At 40.7% G+C, this 17566-nt stretch overlaps 2 protein-coding genes across 2 annotated transcripts; both read left to right on the top strand.

The window, feature by feature from the left end:
* The first annotated feature begins 2200 nt into the window (after nucleotides 1–2200).
* Nucleotides 2201–2652, top strand: LOC128712871 (uncharacterized). Its single transcript, XM_053807738.1, has 2 exons — nucleotides 2201–2410; nucleotides 2485–2652. The coding sequence occupies exons 1-2, from the start codon at nucleotides 2201–2203 to the stop codon at nucleotides 2650–2652; spliced, it is 378 nt and encodes a 125-aa protein (XP_053663713.1).
* A 1318-nt stretch (nucleotides 2653–3970) lies between these two features.
* LOC128712870 (uncharacterized) lies at nucleotides 3971–4425 on the top strand. The gene is made up of 2 exons (XM_053807737.1): nucleotides 3971–4183; nucleotides 4267–4425. Exons 1-2 carry the CDS (start codon nucleotides 3971–3973, stop codon nucleotides 4423–4425), a joined length of 372 nt encoding a protein of 123 aa, XP_053663712.1.
* The last annotated feature ends 13141 nt before the right edge of the window (nucleotides 4426–17566 follow it).

The following is a 17566-nucleotide window of genomic DNA, read 5'->3' as shown; positions in this document are numbered from 1 at the left end:
TGGGGGTTTTGATTCCATCGAAGTTTGCGGCCAGTTTGTGGGTGGGTTTTTGGCCCCTTGTCAAAGTACGAACAAGCTCACCCAGAACGAAGGAAAAATAACAAAAAAACGTCAAAAGACGCCATTCGTTTCTATAACAATAAATACAGTGCCGAGGGAATTTTGTTTTCACCGTATCGTTCCATCAGCATTCGTCCTTATTTTATCATTTCTCATCGCAACACACAATTAGCGTGTAGTCGAGAGCTGAAGAAAAGGAAAATGTTAAATGCCATGGAAAGCCATCCGGCGACTCAGACCAAGGATTAATAAAAAGATTCATTCGCGGACAAAGACAATCTTAAATCAGTGCGCCTAGTCAAGGGTTCCTGGTGGCGTAATGTGGAAACAGGGAAACAAATCCGAAACTTTTCACAACAAGCCCCCCCAACCAATGCTGCAATGGAAACTAATCTGAACACAATCCTCAATTTTGGGCGAATGAATGTGTTCTTTCGAACGGAAGATTAATGCCGGAGACATTGTAAAGAGCATTTTGTACCGCTTGGGATTTTCTTTGGTTTGTAGTATTACTGTAAATTCAAATGAAACTTAATGTTCAATGAAGACGCTTGCTTGGATTTTTTTTGTGTTGTAAAGATAATCTTTATTGGGATGCATTATAATGCCTGTTAAACAATACCTTAAGCTTGAACATGCTATAACTATCAGGCCGTTAAAGAGGTGTGACAATACCCTTTTTTAACCTGATAAGCGCTATACACTAGGATTACCTGCTCACTTAAATAACGTTAGAATATGAGATGCATATTAATCGAATATATTGTGATAGTAATAGCATACATTCAATGATAGAAATGAAATTGATTGCAATTTTGTAATTATTGAACAAATAGTGTCACTATTGACTCTAATTAGAATTAATAGTACACCGATTAAACTATAACAAACAATAATTAAACAGACTTTGCCATCACACCGGTAGGTAATTATGAGGTCTTCATTTTATACTTTAATTTGTCGCATCAATCTGCATTGCGCCCAACGGCAGCAAAAGCGAAACTGCCAAATTACTTTATTTTTCGTGCACAGTAATTTTCCTCCCAGACCGTCGCTAACAGTCGGTTACGCTTTCTCGCCGAGGGAAGACATTCTTGTCGCGGAGCTGGACGAAAAACTTTCATCCCATCACAAGCGACGAACGTGCAACCGTGGAACGCGTGATAATAATTGTATCAGCTAATAATTGCATACCCCATTCACCGAGATATCTCGATCATCATTCAGATAATTTTACTGCCCAGCGGGATCTACACACTTCCGTGCTATGGAATGAAAGGCTTCCTCCAAAAAAAAGAACCAACAAACCGGTACCAGTTCCCCATTGCCCTGCGTTCGATAGCATCATTATTCAGATGTCGCATGGGTGTAATTTTTCGGGGTCAACGCATTCGCACGGTAACGGTTATAAAATGCACCGGAAGAATTCGGCTGCGGTTTAGTACCATTCGGCGAACTGCATTAGCCGCAACATGACACGTACGGTACGAACATTGGCCACCGTTGTTGGCACACTTTGGGTTATCTCGTTTCTGCTTCCTTTCGTCCGCGCCCAAACGGGTACGATCTTTCCGTCGACGGAATTCGTATACGGTTCCTTCTCGAGTGCGTTGACGATTTGTTACTCGAATTCTATCAACGCGCGAGCGTTTCGTCTAACGCCCATTACGCGAACCTTTACCTTCACACCGACGGTAAGCTGTTTTGGGGAGCATTGGATTGACATTAAACTATTAATGGTTACACAAAACTTCTTCGCAGGCCGCCCAAATGAATGTACGGTTCATACAGATAATGTCTCCCGATCTGCGTAAGTTCTATGCACAAATCGTAAACGGTGGCATCGGTACGGCCAATCCAACACCAACTAACATCCTCGTTACTTCGGTTCATGGCGGTTACCTCAACGTGGCCGTTCGGATCTACTGTGGTGCATAGGCCGGGCTAAGGTAATTGAAAGACACTCCACTAGTAGCAGTAAGGGCAACAATTTGCATAATAAATCAATCACACAATCATCCCGCGTGTTGTATCATTTCGTTTGGTAAATAAACGGTTCAAAACCAACGCTTATGTGCGATTTTTCATGATATAAAAACCCAATCGAAGCGTGCGGTTCGCACTCACTTGCCCTACAGCCATGCAGCGATCGAGTAAATTATCCGTTGCATTTCTGCTTTCGCTCGCATCATGTCAAGTTCTGTTGGTTTTCGGCGGTCCGAATGTTTTCGATTCTGCCGTCACGTTCGGTGCGAAGCGCGCCAACTACACACAGTGCTATTCTGCGTCGGTTAAGGCGAACATCTTCAGTCTGGTACCGATCACAAGGATCGTTACCTTCACACCGAAGGTAAGACGGTTCTGGTGGAGGTGTTAGCCAGGCGTTGATACTATTATCCATTTTGTTTGCATGTTTTGTTACAGATGCACGTGCGGTATATAACGGTTGCGTCCAAAACAAATGGAAAATTGTCGGCCCGGATTGTGCAAGGCGGCGTGAACATGGACACTTTACGGCCGATCAGTGTCGCACTCACATCGGACTACGGTGGACGACTTTATGCGGAAGTGAACGCATACTGTGGCAATTAGAGATATTTCGAAGGCCGGAGTGCAAGGTTATCGTTTTCCTAGTGTGTAGAACTCATCTTTCATAAACTCTCACTGAATCCGTAAAGCATAACCGTTTCCATAATTAACATCGCTCCTATAATGAGGCACGTACTTTGTATATTCTTGCTGATACTATTCGGATATACTACAATCCAACACATCGAAAGAGGTTCTCGTTCGTTTGGAAGGCAACTCAATTTTGGTTCGTACAGCACAGCCTTAAACATTTGTTATTCGGCATCGGTTTCATCACACAAGCAGAGCCTACTGCCAGTATACCGTGTAGTTTACTTCACTCCTACGGTAAATGAAGCCATCATTTTAATTATTTAAAATTTTATTTGAAGTATACATTCTTCCCATAATTCTTATCTTATTTTAGACCGCCCAGAAGACCGTTCAATATATAGAAGTGTCATCGTTTCCATACTCAACCATCGACGCACACATCGTAAGCGGAGGTATTGGCACTGCTAATCCTACCCCCACTGCAATTACCATAAACGACCTTTATGGTGGAGTCTTTACCGCTACGGTAAAAATTTTCTGCGGAACATTACAATGATTCTTGCTTCCCAAAGAATGCATTTCTTCCGTTCCGGTTTAATGACGCTTTCTGACCTCGTTTCCGACGAAAAACAAAATCATCACCCTTATCAGTTCATTCACAGCTCGCAAAACAGGTTCAGCTGCCCGTTTTGGGTTGGTTCCATAATTAGCTGAAACAACGGCGAATAAACATAAGCTGCAAAAAGTTGTCCAAAAATTAAGAGCATTCAAGTGCAAGGTACTGGCCACGCGCATATAATCGCTTGCATTGACCCCAATTTAGCAGTGAGGGAACGATCCGAATGAGACAACGAGGACGTTACAATATCATACTTTTTTTTGAGCTTTCAAAAGCAACTATTTAGAGCAAGTTGGGAGAAAGCGGAACTTTTGCTCGAAATTCTAAAGAGTTGTACAATTTGATATCTTTTATATGGAGGTGGATGTTTGAACATGTTATAATAAATATAGTGCGATCAGTATGATGCGATGGTTCCGAATTCTTGAAGGATCCTTTTTGTAGTTATGTTCAAGGGCCCTTCACTAAGTCGTACAGGATGGCGCCATAAATCGAGGGTGAAATTAAAACGAAATTTTTGCACCCAGCTGCATTAACCTACTTCTGCAATTTCACCATCGAACGCCACACCCTGTCGCCCGATATAAAACTGATTCCCACAGTTTCACCACACGTCAGTACGATCGGCGAGCGTGGAAGAAACTGTCCTGCCAATTACGGTTTGCCAAAATGCTTCCCGGAGCATCGTCGCGCACACTTCTGCTGCTCGGGCTGTTCTTTGCGTGCGGCACTATTCCCACACTAGCGCAGCCTCCAGAAGCGCTTAGCTACCCGAACGTGATCACTTTCGGCGTGTTTTCCGGCTCAATTTGCTACTCCAATTCTGTCAACGTCAAAACACTTACGCCGATCACAACGCGCACCTTCACGTTTATCCCAGGGGTAAGTTGCAGTTGGTCGAGAGATTGGGATGCGGCAGCTGGTAATTTACGTCCTTTTGCGTATTATTTCCATTTATCTTTCAGACCGCTCTCCTCTACGTCATTTGTTACAACAATTTGATACTGCATCCGTTCGAGGCGACACTCATTGGTGGAGGATTAGGAACCAAGACCGAAACCAGCATCGTGCTCACTTCAACTACTGGCAAACTGTACGCTAACTGTGACGCTTACTGCACGTAAAAGAATCATTTCGCATCGATGGGTTTATTTCTATCAGTGTTTGTATTGTTCACAAGTCGATATCCTCTCTAGAAGTCAAAGGAGAATTTACAACCCTTATCCGAATTCAATCAATATATTCCGATTGAGTTGCATTTGCAGGTGCATCACAAAGGTTGATCATACGCACACATGCACGACCAAAAGGAGCATTTGGCAGTGGATTAGAAATGGTTTGCGGTTTGTTTGTTTACGTTGTCGTGTTTTCCTATCCTTTTTTGCAATTGTCCCATCACATCCCTCCCAGCAAACAAGGGCACCCTCTCGTGAGGCAGTGAGGCGAAATAATCGCACGTGACGTACCAGCATTTGACAAATTGACACTCCTTTGTGCGAGTGCCCTAGTTAAGTGAACCGAATGCTTCGATCTTAAAAAAGGGGTTGTAGCGAAATGAGGGCTCAGGCAATCGATATTGGTTATACTGCGCTTTTTTGTGCATGGTGCATCAACAGGTTGTGCGAATAATATGTGCATGCGGGAATTGCTGTTTCGTTTTTACTGCTGCTGTGCAAAATATGCTCGATGAATTGTAAGGGGAATTTTTGAAATACATAAATACATAATTTATACCAGTTCAGGCTGTTGAAAATTGATAAGTTAAAATAATAAATAAATTAAATTAAATTAAATAAATAAATATTGTTTAAATGCACGAAAAGATAAACCATTTCATCGTATTATACAGACTAAATATGAAAGTTATGTTTGCTAAATTTACTACATAAAAGCTTCATAAATTTAAGCTAAATCAAACCATGAAGAAAAGGTACATAAAACACCTAAGCAATGTTGTTGAAAGATGTTTTCCTGTCAAGATGTGTGAATTTTTAATTAATTTCATTTGTAAGGAATGTTTTGAAACCTGTGTATTTTTGCCCTTTTTTTTAGGTTATTAAGGTTTAGTCTACAGTTTAGGGTAATTAAGTTTATGGTAACCAGTTTATCTTAACCAGTTTTTTTTTATATTTGGATTTAAAAAATAATTCTTCTATAGAAATACACTAATCTAAAACAATAAACATTTGTATCACTTCCTACACAAGATGGTCAGGTATTTTTCCTATAATCTACTAAGCCTATTGACTTAAACATTCTACATCAGCAAAACCGGAATGAATGAAAACTCAACACCAAAGATACCCGGCTGTCCCTAGCACGTAATGATAACTTTAGCAGCAATACCTTGCCTTGCACCGAATTGTGTAGTTATACGGCATGCTTTATTTATTACCCACGCCCCAAAGTAGCATTAAGTGTGCACGAAATGTCGGGCTTATTTATTTATAATTCGACGACAGATAAGCGCCTGTCCGATTCACCATCGATCCAGCACGTGGATTCAACGCAACGATTCATGGAAAATCAACCGAACCGAAAGGTGGAAAAAACATAAGAAAACACACCGAAATGCTCCAAAATAAAACTCAAGGGAACGGAATAAAAGAAAATCGCCAGCAGCGTGCGTGTTCCGAGTCGATACACATTTGGTAGTTAGAAAAAAAACCTTCACCTTACGAAAACACACCAGAACCGCACGCAAAGGCGAGCACACCAAACAAAAAAAAACGTAAAAAGCAACGTTAGCCTACCACCACACAGAACCAAACCTTCTAGGGGTGGTTTTTCCATTGCTCGAGGGGTGGGGCTTGGGCACAACCGTCCTATGGTACCGCAAGGACGATATTATATTCTTCCTGCCTGAGTTCTTGTTGTTATTACCTTTTTTTTGCTTTCTCTTTTTCACCTTACAATTTTGGACGCTCGTGTTGTGTGTCCCTTCCGAGAATCAGCGACATTCTTTCCTGCTAGGGGATAAACTTTTTTATTGTATTTGTCCCATCCCCGTTTTTTTCAGATCAGTTCGGTTCCTTTTCTAAGGGGTTCGAAGAGGGAGGAAAAGGGACGAAAAGGACGAAGCTAACCACGGCAGTAGAAAGTGGTGAAAAAAATTGTATGTGCAATATTTCCCCTAGTCAAATGTAGATGGCGCTAGCGCTGCTTACAGCGATGTATTAAAAAAAGACTAGAAGAGTATTTCGAAGAAGTTTACACTGAATTAGCGTGAGCATTTTTAGTTAATTGGAGAAGTAATATTAAACAATTTTCTATAAATTATTTTGCTCCAGCCAGACGCTAACTTACACACAAATTAGCGACTTTAGGTTACATTGAACATGTAATTAATGGTGGTGGAAAAATGTCCAGATCAACGGTGCTGTAATTGGAATGTAATTAGGATTAACGCAAGCACCGCCAGCGCGTTGTTCGGTTTGGAGCATGCTTCATTTCCGTTTCCGCTTCACCACCCTCGGGCGGTGGTTTCTGGTGTCTTTTTTTCTTCTGACCCACACCAGTGCATCTGTTTGAGGGTTTTTTGCTCTGATTGAAGTCAAATTTAGCCGTTTAATGTCTGGTTTATGCTTGTTCCGTTTTACTTGCCTCCATGGTTAATGCCTTTTTGGATCTGTTTTTTTTTCATGCACTAACCCCAATTGATATTACTGATGAACGCTTTCTCTATTTTATCATCGGAATTACATGTAATTAAGGCACTGAAAAAAAGTTGCTCCACTACTAAGGCCAATTCTAGAAAGTAACCATTAAATGACAAATGACACATTATTTGATAACAAACGGGTACAACTTTTAAAATTTATTTTGAGTAATGAAAAAATAATTTTATATATTATTTGATTTTGATATTGTTAGTGTTGAAACTCTAAACTAATAAAACATGAACTAATTATGAATTATATAAGACCTCACCATAACAATAACAAAAGCAACAAACGCATACAACAAAGCGTAAAGTAATAAAAAGGAATTGGACCGCTGTTTTATATAAAGTGGTTAAGAAACTTAAGAAACTTCAGTGTACTATAACCCAATTTATAGTGTATTGGGAGCACTCCAATTATTTACCAACACACCCAGCCAGACAAATCTGAAAATTTGTAGGAACTTCGAAAAGATCTTACAATAATTTCATTGAGTATTCTCGAAAATCAAGCTTCTATAGGAGTTTCCCACACAGTTTTACGCTCCTAAGCGTACGTTGGTTTCAAACCCAACAATTATTAGATTGTCGCTAGTACAATCATAACGTTAATTACATGTTTCCATACAGCTATTTGTGCTTCCAAACCGTATTCTGACAGCTCCCAGAAATCTCACTACCGGCAACCGGCGAGTCAGAATTGGTATCCAACCCCGTGCGCATCCGGTCCGGTCCAGAACCCGGAAGCGGCAAACGGCAAGACATTCACCCCTCACTGTAACGGTGCAACCTGCTGGCTTTGGACGTGCAAAAATTACCACCCGTCATAATTAATGATGTTCCACCAGGCCACTGTGCCAAGTGTGCGTTTGTGTGTTTATGCCGTTCGTGGTCGGGTGCATACGGTGCACCGGTTGTATGACGTGTAAGCCCTTTTTTCTAAAGCTGTTGCTGTTTGTTTGCTTTGTGATGCAAATGTTGCAAAATCCCTCGACCGGGTCCCAGATTGCTATGGGTGTTTTTTGATAGGTGATTTTCTCTGTTGCTGTTCCCGTATCTTCGGCAGTATTGATGTCATGTGGTGCATTTTCAATGTTCAATGTGTAACTTGTGGGATAAAGTTATTTATTTAGCAATTACAAATTTCACTCCTTTTTTAATTACGATTTTGTTTGTTGTGCGCTAACACACGAAAGCTTTAGTTGACATTCAAAATAGGGCGACTTTATTTTAAAGATATTTATCGCAAATCTAATTGATAATTGATGCCTTAAACTATTTCCCGAACAGCGAAAAGGAGGTGTGTCTACCGTAATTGTTTTTTGCTTTCAATAATAGGATAAGTTGGGCGACTTTTAACGTCAGCCTAATTTAACCCTTAATGTAAACCTCCTCTTAAGTAAGTAATTCTGCCAAAACGGGCTGTTTTGTATCGAAATAAGCAGCTTCCAAGGTTGACCATCCAATTTACGAATAAAATATTGCATCATTTGCTCTGCTGTCGATTCAGCTGCTCTCATTAGAATTACAAAACGCGACCAAGTATCACCATGCGACGAATTGTACCTTCATTCAAGCAAGCCTCCGGGGCAAGATTCCGTTTCGATTAGTGTCGAAACTCGAGTGCAAATGCTTGGACGCAAGCGAAAAACAACGGATAAACTTCACCTGTACATAGCCGCAAGCCGCGTGGCGCTGTGTTTCAGCCATAACACAGTGCCAAAACTACAATGCACCCAATGCAAGGAACAATATATCATCCACGTGAAACTGCGCTCTGAACTCCCGCGAGCGTTTCTTGTACCACAGTGCGCTGTAACGTTTAGCGCACGACGATGAAAGATTATGCTCAGTGAGAGATGCCCTCACCAAGATGCCGTTCCTAAGCATCGTGTGCACGTATCCTTAGAAGGAACGCTCACCTCACGAAACCCACTCGCAGGCATGCGTGTGCTCATCTGGATAATTGGATAAAAATTATAGCCGTGCACTTCTCGACAGCCCGGCATTAATGTAATTGTAATTATTAGCTTTGGCCAGTACACGATCGCAGCGTTGATCGGGGTTTTTTCGGCGCTCCGTTCCTGGGCTTAGTTTGGCCAAGCAGCACCGGGAAGGAGGCCGTTCCGAATTCAATTTATCGTTCAATTTCTTGTCCTTTTAGCCCTTAATGGTTCGGCAGGGTTAAGGTGGAGTTGTAGTGCATTGCCAACGGCTACTGGTGACTTGTGTAAAGACCGATCCCACCTGGTCCACAAGGACGTGTGAATATGCTATTGAACGAGTTGTTTTGCGGTCGTATTTATAGCCCATTTTCATTCAAACGTGCTTAAAATACACTCATTCCAATGAAAAATGTCTATTAAAATGACATAAAACATAATTTAATGGTTAAACAGATTGATTTATTGATGCCTGATGCGTATTTTCATTTTGGACTTCAACCACAAATATCTCATTTAAAAATGCACAACAACTTTTTAATTATCAATTAAACAAAAATTTACAGCATATGACAGCAGTACCATGATGTAAATTTATTTTATTTTTCGATGTTTTCAATTCGAGGTGAAAACAGTTGCAGAGGCGATCACCCGATCACCATCTAGTACTAAATGCAGTCTCATCAAATGCAGTTGCATCTCACGCGCTTACATGCAGACCTTCGTTTATATCACAATTCGACACGGAATCGACATTGATGGAACGTCATTTGCATAAATCACATAAAACGAATTGCGTGTAAAGGAAAGAGACAGAAAAAAGCCAGAGTTCCACAGAAATCCAGTCGCCATTAGCAGTAGGATCGTACGATATGAGTATGCATTTTTTGTCTCCTTCTCGTATCGGGGCAAAGTTTTTGCCTGTCATAATGCGCCGCTTCGTTCCGCGATTTATCATCCGGATTGGAATCTTTCACACGCTGTAAATGAAATTATGTTCTGCGGGGAAACAAACGAAACATTTACCACGGCCACGGCACAATGCGCCACAATACCGTACCGTACGGTCGGTTGCGCATTTGCATAAATTCTGATATCACACGGAAACGTCCTTTCCGGGGCCGGAGCCTTCCTTTCCAGCGATCGGTGGATCCATCCGGCCTAGGAAGGGGAAGGGATTCGGAACAGCGAAAGGGTTAGTGCAGGCTGCGTGTTGTTGCTCTCTGTTGCTCTCTCGCACGACCCGACCAGCTAACAATGCGAACAATCTCGGTGTTTCATAAGCACTTACCTTTACCTTTTATTATACCCTGCCGTCATGCACACACAGTGTCCTTTCGCTTCCGGTGTTCTATGGTGAGCGGATGTAAATAAATAATTATTTATGCAAAAATCGCTCCCTGCCAGCCAGGTCGCGATCACGATCGTACCGTAAATGCGGAAGCGTACGACGAAAGTACGCGTGAGAATCCTAATTTACATTCAATCTTTTTTTCATTTTTTTTTCTCCTTTGCCACCGATTTTCTATGCTCTTGCTACGTACGGTTCGGTTGCATGGAGCAGCATAATCTCCTTTCTTTTGCCGCACCTTCCCGGGCCATGTCAATCCCGGCGGCTCTGCACTACGGGTTGTATTTTTTTTTTATTCACTGTTATTTAAACAGTCCGTCTACCGGCTTCTCGCACGTTTGAATGGCAAACAGGAAAGCGGAGGTCACGAAGATGAGGACGGTTGGTGTAGCCTGCAGTGAAATTAACCCTTCCACTCGGTGCGGACTGGCACGGTGGCCCGCACTATCCACAGATCCTCAGAATCCATCGCGCGAACGGTAGCACAATCAGTCAGCGCAAGGCTTTGCTGGTTGGATGGTGGTTTGAGATCAAGCCACAAGAAGATCAAGGAAGGTTCGATGTACCAGCTACTAATGAGTGCTTATATGTGTTCGTTCGTGATGTTCGTGTGAAAGTGTTGCAGTACAGTTAAAAGTTATTGAAATAAAGTGTTTTTTTTTTGATAGATGGATTAAGTTCCCAACGAAAATCACATGCATCAATGAACGGTTCAGTGTTAAAGAGTGTCTGACTAGCTAAACGTATCCCAATAATCAATGAGAATATGTTATTGCTCGAAGACTATTCCACTACGGCTAAAACAAAAGTCAAATAAAACCAGACAGGCCTAGGCATCTTGGGGTTGTTGTGCTAATATAAAAGAAGATAAGGAAATATGTTATCGAAGTGAGTTACTGAACATGTGATCAAAACAAAGCTTACTGAACTGTTAATCTAATATATTGATAACCGTCAATATTATTTTTTTTATTTTATTTGTTTCCATTATGACGGCCAAAGGCCGTATGGTCGACATATATTGCCGAAATTTAACAGCTACAGGCATTTCCTCCCAGTTATACCCGTCAATAGAAAAAAAAATAAATAGAGAAAATTCGTTTCTGAATTATATGTATATCTTCTGTTCAGATTAAATTGGATTGCCCGCCGTAAGAGTTTATAAAAATATACACAACAAAAATCAAGATGAAAGTACATGATCATGATATTCTAGTTGTAGAAAGTATAAAGCAATTATCTACTTTCTATTATCTATTAAGTATTATCTACTTTCTATACTGATACTCTTTTCTATTTCTTTGAAAACGACCAGATAGTATTTTGCAATACAACCAATTATACTTTATCAAACTCCAGCTATGTGGAGCATAAAATATTTTTATAATCATTCCAAATGGAAATTCTCTTAAAAACTCTTATACTCCTAAGAACAGAATTGTTAGATAACTTCAATAGAAATAGCAAAATCTAGTTCATCTTATTTTTTATAAAATTGAACATCAAAAGGGGAATAAAACTAAAAACTTTATCTGATATAAACAAAATGAAAACCCCGCCGGTAGTAGGTCTACAATCGGATGAACGCATTAGTTTTTTAAATCTCAAACTGTCGGTTTATTTAACAGCACTATTCGTCGTGACTGTGGAAGTTCATATGCGTGGCACTAAAAATCTGATGGTTTAATGTTTTGTACATAAAGAAAAATAATTAAAAAACAAATTAAAGACAACTTTCATTCAACATCTGCGATTAAACCTTCTCACATTATTATTCAGAATATTTTAAAAGTTTTGAAATTGTCTAAATTTTGCGTTGCTGAAATTTAACATTTTATTGATGAAATAATTGTAAAATGGCCTAAGATTTGAATATTAAATCAGAAGAAGTTTCAACGAGCATTGTGGTTGAATAAAAACACACATATTTTTCAAATAGACAAAGCTAGTAACACATCACGAAAGTTCTTTTTAAGAAGAACGGTAGATGAATTCTCGGGTTTTTAAAATAAATTAATGTTTCCTATGTTGTAAATTAGCTAGTTATGGAAAACATGAGCATGCCAAATTCCCTGTTAATGACTAACGAAACAATGAAAACATCAACTTTAATGTAAAATTAATTACATTTCATTGGCTTCGCTGCTCCGCATCATTTCCCTGTCTGCAGTGATTGCTCGTCTTTCCACCAGAACAAAAAATTCCCAAAATGCCGATTTCCGCATTGAAGTAGGTCAAGTTTACGCGACTTTAATTACCACACCCGCCGCACAGTTTTGCCCAGACGCTAATTAACATAAAACATCATTTGTCTGAATGAAAAAATCGCATCGCGGCCACGTCGGAAAACTGGAGCAAAATTAAAACCCAACACCAGGAACGAAAAGTCATTAACCGATGCTGCAAAACCGATGGGGAAGCACGGATGTGCCCGGTACAGTGGTGTGGTGAAGTGCGGTGCGGCGGTGTTCGGGGTCGAGGTCAGGATGCTTCTTCCGGACGCGGTCGCCTAGGTGACCGTAGAAAGTGAAAATTATTTACCGAATCACCCGTTAATTATGTTGCTGTCTGTTTGTGGAAATCGGCGAAGACAAGTGGCCATGTTTCGTTTATCGTGAACGTAGTTCATTAGTGTGCCCTGATGGTGATGTGGCTGTGTGGCGGTGTTCGTACCAAAGGGGAGGAATGGAAATGTGGAGGAGGAGGGGTGAGTTTGTACGAGAAAGACGCTTCCATTCCATGCTTCGGCCATTTCGTGCACGAAAGCCAATGCAAACCGATTTTCCGCCCGAGCAGCCTTTTGCACCCTCGCCGTTACTGCCCGTACATTACCAACACCGACACACCGCCTCATTTTCCACGCAACACCAACACATGCACCCAAGCACGGTTTGCTTTTTTCCCTTTTTTTCTCCCCATTCTTAGCACACACATGCAAACAGGGTTAAGAAATGTGTGCAACACCGTCTCCGGAGGGGAAATGTACAAACGTGTGTTGGTGATGGCAACATTCGTGATGTTGGTAGAAGAAGAGCGACAAAAATACATTTTCCTTGGCCAGTTTTCTTACCCCATAGCCAGTGGAATACTTTGCGCTTGTGTGTTTCAATACCAACACCATCGCATTTAAGAGTTGTGCAGTGGGTGTGACAGAGACAGCAAGTGAAAAGCGGCGTTTTCCATCCCAGTGTGTGAGTCTTTCAGTTGGATTGATTCAGTGCAATGGTGTTGGTATCACACTGCCACGCCAGAGTTGTGTGCGCTCGTTATCTGGACATCTTAGGGAAAACTCTGGACCGATTCCAGCGGTAACGGAAGAAAGGCGACGCAAAGGAACTAACGAGCGTACGGGATTTCCATTGGCGTCAGCGTCTCGAGGCGGTTCCTTGCGATGGTTTCCGCTAAACCGGCGGATGGTGGACGAAATTGCGTTCAGGTTCAATGATTCAACGGTCGTGCAAGGGGGCAGGGTGGCAGGGGCGGCGGTTTGGGAAAATTGCCATTTTCGGGATAACGAATGGATTCTATGGATTTTCCTGGATCTTACGGCTGTACCGTAGCGATTGGAAACTTACGTGTACATTGTGTAAGAAGCTGCTATGGAAAATGAAGAAACGTTACAAAGAAAGATTATTATCCTTGGAGGGTGGCCTTTTATTCGCAATGTTACTACTATCGATTGAAAGAGCCACAAAGCGAAGCATTGTTTTGTATTGGAATATGATCTTTTATAAACTCAGTGCTGCATGTTTATGGGAATGTACAATGTTTTTTAAACTAACTATTACGTTTTGAGGAACTAGTGAAATAAATGTAGAATGAGGAAGTAAGAAAAAACAATTACTTGTTAACAAAGGTTTAAATATGAGAATAGGAAGGAATATTCATAGGAATCATACGCAGTGATGAAAAATAAAGCGCTGTTTGGTTGGTTTTCTGTTTAAAGTCGAGGAAATTAAACTAGGTCCTGGAATAGTAAATCGGAATACGATTGATATCATTATATCTTATTATATATTCCACGCGAATGTTTCGAAATAGTTTACCAGCAACAAACAAACTGATATTTTTAATTAACACGATTAAAAGTTATCTAAACCAATTATTGAAATGATTAAATCATGTAATGGAATTGAACAAAGAAGTTTCCCTCTTTATATGCAATATATAAACAATTTATCTTACTATGTGTTATAAGGTGTTTAACTGTAAATAATGAATAGAACATCACAAAATTCATTGATCTCTAGCATATCATTTAAACTCCATTTATCTAGTTAACAAATTTCCGCTTTTTAAATCGATCCATTGTAGGATCTAAAGCTTGATTTAAACTAAACTTTACCTTGCTTCTATGGAAAATCAATAATCAATAAAGCATCTTCTCGCATTAAAGCACAGCCAGCCAACTTTCATTAAACCCATCCGTCTCCAGTGTTTAATGTGGTTTTCATCCTTCTCGTGTCCTTGAAAGACGTGTCCTTCGCCTGACCATAGAAAGAAAATGGGAATTGTTTAAGTTTAAGCTCTGATGACGCGCGAAGTTACCCGTCGGACGAATAGACCCGACCGCGGCGGGTCCAAACTGCGGTAATGGAAAATAACGTCAAGTACGAATGAATGTGCGCAAAAAAAAGAGTGCGAGAGAAAGAAGCAAACGAGTACAAAAAAAAACAACAAGTCCAGGGACGTAAAATCAAGAGTGAAAGTGGAAAATGAGTCAACCGAACGAAACTCCGGTGACATTCCAAGTGAAAGCGATAGTGGCCGTCGCTTCTCGAGCGTCCTAGGTCAAGAAATTAATTGCTTTTTGCTAGCGAGCATCATTATCATCGCCCGGGCGAGGTCAGCAGCATCCGAGCAGCTGTTAAAAAGTCGGCCCCGACTCTGTGTTCTGACTGACTCGTCACTCGACTGCCGGAAGCGCTTTTTCTTTCGCACAAAAGCATGGGCAAGTTCGATGGGACGAAGTACTTAAAAGAATTTCCCTACTTTCGTTTTAGTCTAGCGTAACGTTTGACTCCTTTTGCTGGGCTCAAATTTACCCGAACCGCTTCGCAACTCAATGTGTCTCAGACTGACAACGGACAAAACGAACTGGACTGGACAGTAATATTAAAAAAAATAAAGCCGCACCCAAAGTCAGAAGGTTAGTACACTGCAGCAAAGCAAAGAGAAACTGCAGAAAACAGACAACATTAAAAAAAACACACGCAAGATGAAGAAGAAAAACGAAGGCACGAGGGTGGTCGTGGAAAATGCTTGGAAATTGTTTTAATTTGTTTGCTTTACATAAAAAGTCAAGTGACACCCGTCGCTCCGGGAGCACTCTGCTGCTGCGCTTCGGAAACATAAGGAACTTTCCACCAGCACGAGCCATCAAAAGCGATGCGAACGGAATGGAAAATTGAAACTTCACCAAACCAACCGTTTACCGAGCGACGACGCCTTGGACGTGCGACGCCTGTGAGCTAATGGAGAAAAGTGAGCGAAAATTAAATTAGGGCATCCTTCTTCGGTGATAGAATCCGTACCATCCTGGCGGTCCGTCCAGTAAGGCACGGCTGCTGCAGGCTGAGTGAACGCAACCGACGGTGACGTTAACTAACTAGGTTAAATAAATAACTAACTGCCAGCGGTTTTTGGGGGTAGCCATGGTCTCGCTGGATGGTCGGATGGTCGTTCCGGCCATCGCATGGATTAGATCATGTCGTCTTTAACACAATCATTTCATGCGACCACCAACATTCGAGATGATCGGGTGGTTCGAGAACGTTAATGGGTGGCAAATTTTAGTTTCATTTTAGCTTTTATGTCTATCGAATGTGTTTATGTGTTCTTTTGATCTCTGAGGCTGAGGTTGGGTATTGTTAATCAAAAAGCACAATTACAGGAAAACTTTTGTACACCTTTTTTCAAACTGTTATTTGGGAAAGTAGAGAGAAAAATATAAAACAAACGCCTGAGTGTGAATTAGGAACTAACCAAAAACAGTAATTTTTTACATTTAAATGTAAGTATTGTAGTTCGTAATAAAAAAATCAGGCGATGATACAGATCGTCCGGCACTTGCGCGGGCGGATTATCCATGAGTGAAAAAATATCAGCTAATAGAATAGTTTTGAATTTTTAGCCGTTTTACCAGTTGGCCCGAAAGAAACTTGAGAGTTTATTTAGTTAAGCTCCCTGGAAAATGATCCATTCTGTTAAACAACAGCTTCCAATATTAAAAACATATGAGTTCTTTTAACGTTGACCTGACATCTTCATGTTTAAATATTGCACGTACAAAGCTGAAGGTCCGTGGAATTAGATTAACCGGCCGGTGTTAAATTTCTCCTGTTTGGTTCGTTTATTCTCTAATTTTCTGTGTTGTTTCTCTGTTATTGTCGCAAATATTTGCGAATCTCGAATACGAGAAATGCATAACGATGTTGTTTTCTGGCATCAATTGCGGTTGTTAGTGCCGGACATTTATTTTTGCAATAACCAAACTTTGATAAACATATCATGGAAGTTTTTGGAGTATTTTTGATTATCTACTTTCAGATTAACAGCAATTATCAAAAGCAACAAATGCTAAATGTGGCTTACTGATTCACGTTCGACGTCGAATGTGTTGAGATTAAGAAAATACACTAAAAATAACATTGAAATGTGCTTAACTACAATTTTTGTACAAAGAAACTGCGTGGAGGAGCATAAAACAAGCAATTATAACAAGCCACAAATATAATACAAAAATATGCGAATCGTATAACAAGACGAAATAAAGAAAGTAAGTAAGGTTTACAATTAAAACTAACAATCTTTCTGATAACAAATAAATGTAACGAGGCAAGTACCTTTATTGCATCAAAAGGATAAACATTCCTTTACCTATTCCCAAAATTCGTATTTTTATCCAAAAAGGTAAATAAAATGAATTTGATTACATTTTCCTGTCTCAAAACTCGATCACCAAATTTATCACATCCGAACGGTCCGATGAAGAGTCATTCAATCAGTTGATAAACTTAGTCCTCGTCTTTACTTTCGCCCACCCCATTTCCCACCGTTGCTTCCTTTCGCAATTGCGAACAAGAGCTCGAAGAACTGGTAAGAAAATATATAGATAAATCCCATAAACACAAACCGACTTCCGTGCCCGGGTTTTCAAATGCGTACTAACGAACCGGCTCGTACACCTTCCGCTGCGTCAAACCGTCTACAGGGACATCCGGATAACGGTGGGGAGCGGTAACACAACCATGCATCACACTAAAGGAAGCCACGCTCAGGAAGGCTGGTAAAGAAAAAGACTAGCATCA

The sequence above is a fragment of the Anopheles marshallii genome, chromosome 3, assembly GCF_943734725.1.
Source record: "Anopheles marshallii chromosome 3, idAnoMarsDA_429_01, whole genome shotgun sequence".
Classification (NCBI taxonomy): domain Eukaryota; kingdom Metazoa; phylum Arthropoda; class Insecta; order Diptera; family Culicidae; genus Anopheles; species Anopheles marshallii.
The sequence above is the reverse complement of the archived record's forward strand: the minus strand, read 5'-3'. Positions and strand labels throughout refer to the sequence as shown.